Here is a 5,356-nt window from a genome sequence, read left to right as displayed (position 1 = left end):
GATAGATAGATAGATAGATAGATAGATAGATAGATAGATAGATAGATTAGATAGATAAGATGTTTAAAAGAGAGCAGATTTGGAATAGCACAATAGAAATTAACAAGATAAATATGACCAAAAAATCAGAGCACAATTCCTTAAAAATATCTCTGGGAAAACAAGGCTGACAAAGTGCAAACAAGTTTCCTAGAATGGACAGAAATAACTACATAATAAAATAATGAATGCTTACTCTTCCTACTTTTTTTTAATATAATGGCAAAATCATAAGCTAACCTAATTTGGCAACATAATTAAATAAAAAGCATCCTAAGAAGTAAAATTATTAATATTTGCTGATGACAAAACCTAATGTATACAATCAAAACTATAAAGGCTGCATCCAAAAACTGTCAGAACTAAAAAACATTGTCAAGTTACAGGACACAAAATCAACATACAAAAATCAGTAGTGCTTCTTATGCGAATTAATAAGCTATTTGAAAAATCAGAAAATAATCTCAATCACAACAACCAATAAAAAATAATTTTATGTAAGTTTAGGCAAGTAACACAAGATTTATAAACTTGGAACCACAAACGTAAAAAAAAAATTTAATTATAAAGAACAAACTTTAAAAGCCAATATAATCCACATGCCTGTAATGCCAGCACTCAGGAAACTGAAGGTGGAGGAATGCAAGTTCCATGCTGGCATGGGTTACGTACTGAGACCCTGATGGAAGATGACAAAGGGAAGAAGAGGACAACAAAGCTAAAGGCATCATGTCCTCCAACTTCAAAGCACAAAGGGATTATAAAACTATGTATCACCTATGAAACAAGATAGGAATCTGAAAAATAAATCCATTTACTACCTAGTCTGTGTTTGCCAGAAATGGCAAGTTTACACAATGAAGAAATAAGGAGTTTTCTTTTTTTTGTTTTTTGTTTTGTTTTTTTTTCCAAGATAGGGTTTCTCTGTGTAGTCTTGGCTGTCCTGGAATCGCTTTGTAGACTAGGTTGGCCTCCAACTCACAGAAATCCACCTGCCTCTGCCTCCCCAAGAGCTAAGATTGTAGGCATGCGCCCCCACACCCAGCTGAAATTAGTTTTCAATGATTAGTGATAGGAAAACTGGAAAGCCAAATGCAGAGAAATAAAACCACCATATGCAAAACTCAACTCAAAATTGATAAAGGCTTCATTTCGAGATCTGAAATTTGTAAAACATACTACTCATTTCTTTTTTCAAGGCAGGGCTGTGTAGCCTTGGCTGTACTGGAACTCTGTAGACTAGGCTGGCCTGGAACTTAAGAGATCTGCCTGCCTCTGTGTCATGAGTGCTGGGATTAAAGGTATGTGCCACCAAAGCCCAGCAACGTACTACTCTTTTATTTAGAAAATATTTAAACCTCTAAAATATTGGGGGAAGTGAACTAAGTAAAATTAATACCTTTGAAATATACTTTCCACCTACACTCATACTAAAGTTAAAGAATTCAGAAGGAGGACTCTCTCAAAAGGTAACTCTTGTGACAGATGACACAAAAACTCCAAAGAAATAACAGAAACTGGATAGAGTTTATTCAGAAGCAGTAGAAGTTAAACCTGAGGACAGACCACCAGGACCAGCCATCACAGAAACAAGAAAGGACCTGAAATGCTAACTACAACCAAAATGTCACATTTAAATATAATTGCCATTAAACTTAGTGACAACCAGATCTAACTAACATTTGATAATAATTTTTACAACTAAATTAGACTGCGGAAAGGTAATGAGAAGGAGAAAGAAAATAAAAAGATAATCATAGTATCTGAAAGACAATAGATTCAACCAAGTCAGCACACCAAATCAAGATGAAAAGAGATTGTGAGGGCTAACTATGAAGATAAGACCAATCAGGGACCAACTCCTAAGCAACAGGGTAAATATTGGTGTCACTTGTTGAATGAGGAGGCAGAGGAAGAAGCAGAGAGAGAACAGAGGAAGAGGCAGCATAAAGAACAGTTCGGAATACACTATGGGTGTTGTATGTAATATGCTTCTAAGTGGAGGGGTTACCTAGACAGGGAGAAGGTTTCAGGAATGCGGCCTTACTGGGAACTGAATTTGTGGCTCATAAGGACAAAAGCAAGACTCAGAGCTATCAAATTAGATGCACTTTCCTGAGAAGAAAAGAAAGGCAAAAGGCAGACAGGATACTCAACAACCTTCAAAATACAAAGGTGGAGCATCTTCACAAGATTCTACAGAGGGTAAAATGAGGAGGGAAGAATGCCAAAAGCAAAACAATGAACACATTTTAAAAGACTGAGAATATTCAAATAGCCAATACTTTCATAGTCTTATTGAGGACTTCAAAATAGAAGCCAAAAAAATATAAGACATGAAAGCTGAACTGATAGGTTATAATATCCCATATTTAATTACTTTTTAAAATGTCCTTATCATAAAAAAAAAACTTACACCTAGGCAGTGGTGGCACACACCTTTAATCCCAGCACTCAGGAGGCAGAGGCAGACGGATCTTTGACTTTTAGGGCAGCCTAGTCTACACAGAGTGTTCTAGGACAGCAAGAGCCTCAAAAAGAAACCCTGTCTTGGGGAAGAAAACAAACAAACAAAAAAACCCACTTTTATCATTACATTATTTATTTTGTGTGTACAAGCACATGTGCATACAGATCAGTCAGAAGACACTGTACTGAGTCAGCTCTTTCCTGAAGATAAAACTTGGGTCATCAAGCTTAGCGGCAAGTACCTTTATCTTCTGAGCCATCTCACCAGTCCCATTTCTTTTAATTTGTTGTTACAATTTTATTTAGTTACTTAGTTTGGATGGAGAGGGGTCCTTTCTTAAAGAATGAAGATAGGATAAGATTATAAATGTGTTGGGGCTGGAGCAATGGCTCAGCGGTTAGGAACACTCTTCCAGAGGACCTGGGTTCAAATTCAAGCACTCACATGGCAGCTCACAACTGTCTGTGACTCCAAGATCTGACAGTTTCACACTGACACACATGCAAGCAAAACACAAATGCACATAAAATAAAATTGAAAAACAAAAAAAGATTTTAAGTATGTTAAGGGTATAAATATCAGAAATTACTTTTTTTAACAGCTTTTTAAAATGTGTTTTACCTACATGTTATGTATATGTATCACATGTGTGCTTGGGTATCCACAGGCCAGAATCCCCTGGACTAGAGTTATAAACAGTTTAAGTAACCATGCTGGTGCTAGGAACCAAACTTGGTTCCTCTGAAAGAACTGTTTCTCAGTCCCCACAGAATTTAATTCTTATAAGGTGCTCTTAGCTCCTTAGTTTCTTCAGTCAGGAACAACATATAGGTAATGTCAATCTAATAGTGCAACATCGAAGTGTACTCTCTACTCTCCACTAACCAAGTACACTGCACAGCCATCTTCTACGCCAACTACACAGGGAGATGTGGAGCTCAAACTTAAAGGTACTAAGATAAAATCCCATCCAAATCCTAAACTCTGTCTCCCTGTGCTTTCTCTACAGTCAATTCACCACCCTTTCCCCTGTCAACCGTCTCTAATTTAGCTGTCTTCATTGTCTGACCTGATTTTGGCTTCTACACCAACAGAGACCAGGGAGTTTGCAGATTCCTCAGACACAGACCGCTGAAGACTTGACACTGGCTGTTTGCTGCTATCCACTTCTGCTTCAGCATCCTCTTCCACTGGCTGTTCTTTGATTTCTGTGTCACAGTAAACAAGAGGATATAGAGAGTCATTTTGTGTTCAATCACTGAAGAATTTATCTACAAAGCACATGCATATATACATACATACATACATACATACATACATACATACACACATACATATATACACACATATGGAAAAAGTAAAACAAATGACAACACTTCACAAATAGAGAAAGTTAATAAATACAATTAGTGTCAGTTTGCTACTGTAAAATAATCATCAGAATTGCATAAGCGATGGCTCACTGTGCCTTGAGACCAAAGTACAATTGACTCAAGGAAGTTCCACACTAGAAATAACTGTTTGAAAGCTCATTCTAAGGAAAGTACAGTTAATCTATAAAGTAAATGTATTTCAATGTGGTTCATTTACGTTTCTTCACATTTTATAAACTGAGACTATTAATTTGATACAATCAGTATGCATCCTAGTCACCTGCCATTCTAAAAGCTAAGTATTTATATGTAAAGAGACAGCTCCTGGGTTGGAGAGATGAATGGCTCAGAGTTAAGAACACGGGTTGTTCTTCCAAAGGTTCTGAGTTTAATTCCCATCAACCACATGGTGGCTTATAACTATCTATAGTGAGATCTGGTGCCCTCTCTGGTGTGTATGGCAAAATACTATATAAATAATAAATAAATCTTAAAAGAGACAGAGAGACAGTTCCTTGATTCTGCTGCCTTTTAAAATTCTCCTCAGAACTCAAACTCCAGAAACTTTATAGATACTTTTGAGGAAGCATTATTTTGAGACTTTTATCTTACTTTTTAAAAATGTGTGTGAGTATTTTGTCTGCATATATGTATGTGCCCTTGGAGGCCAGAAGAAAGAATAGATACCCTAGACTGCAGTGACAGATGGCTGTGGCCAACTATGTGAGTGCTGGGAACCGATCCTAGGTTCTCTGCAACTGCAACAAGTGTTCTTAACCACTGAGCCATCTCTCCAGCTCCTGTGAGGTTTTTAAAACACCTCTACCCCAACACTCTTCTCATTAAATAAAAAGATGTCTATTGTCTTTCACACTGCATTACCAGAATAAAGGGACATCCCTCCACTACCAATGCTCCTGACACAATTCCACAATCTTAGACAAATCCTTATTTTCTAATTGAAAACTTATTTAGATCTTTCTACACAGTCCCCAAACAAATGAACAAACCTATAAATCATGGCTCAAGTACCAATTTGATCACCTGACAGGTATTTAAATATTATATAAAGGGCATTTCTCTTTTATTCATTTGTCAAATTATGCTCTATGGTATGCTCCATAAAACTGTTTATGAGGATCAAGTAGCTTGAGTTCAGACAAGGTGTCCATGCCTGTAAAACACAGTTCTTGAGAGGCTAAGACAAAAGGACAGTGAGTTCTAAGTTACCCTCTGATACATAGCAAATTCCAGGACAGCCTGGAACTAAAACCCAGAAAGAAAGAGGGGAAGGGGGAGGAACAGAAAGAGAAAGAGAGAGAGTGTGTGTGTGTGAGAGGAGAGATAGAGAGGAGAGAGTGGAGAAAAGGAGAAAAGGAGGGAGGGAGGGAGGGAGGGAGGGAGGGAGGGAGGGAGGGAGGGAAGGCAGGAAGGAAGGAAGGAAGGAAGGAAGGAAGGAAGGAAGGAAGGAAGG

The 5,356-nt window shown here is 37.5% G+C and overlaps 1 protein-coding gene across 12 annotated transcripts in view; it reads right to left on the bottom strand.

Moving 5' to 3' along the window:
- Kmt2c (lysine methyltransferase 2C) overlaps nucleotides 1-5,356 on the bottom strand; it is a 224,138-nt gene that overhangs the window by 144,777 nt on the left and 74,005 nt on the right. For all 12 annotated transcript variants that reach the window (XM_055612928.1, XM_055612931.1, XM_055612930.1 and 9 more), the window contains exon 3: nucleotides 3,579-3,717. In XM_055612928.1, the coding sequence (XP_055468903.1) occupies nucleotides 3,579-3,717 (139 nt within the window). The remainder of the gene's footprint in view (nucleotides 1-3,578; nucleotides 3,718-5,356) is intronic.

Source organism: Psammomys obesus, unplaced genomic scaffold (assembly GCF_907164565.1).
Source record: "Psammomys obesus unplaced genomic scaffold, mPsaObe1.curated_primary_1811, whole genome shotgun sequence".
Lineage (NCBI taxonomy): Eukaryota > Metazoa > Chordata > Mammalia > Rodentia > Muridae > Psammomys > Psammomys obesus.
This window is presented reverse-complemented; position numbering and strand designations above follow the sequence as displayed.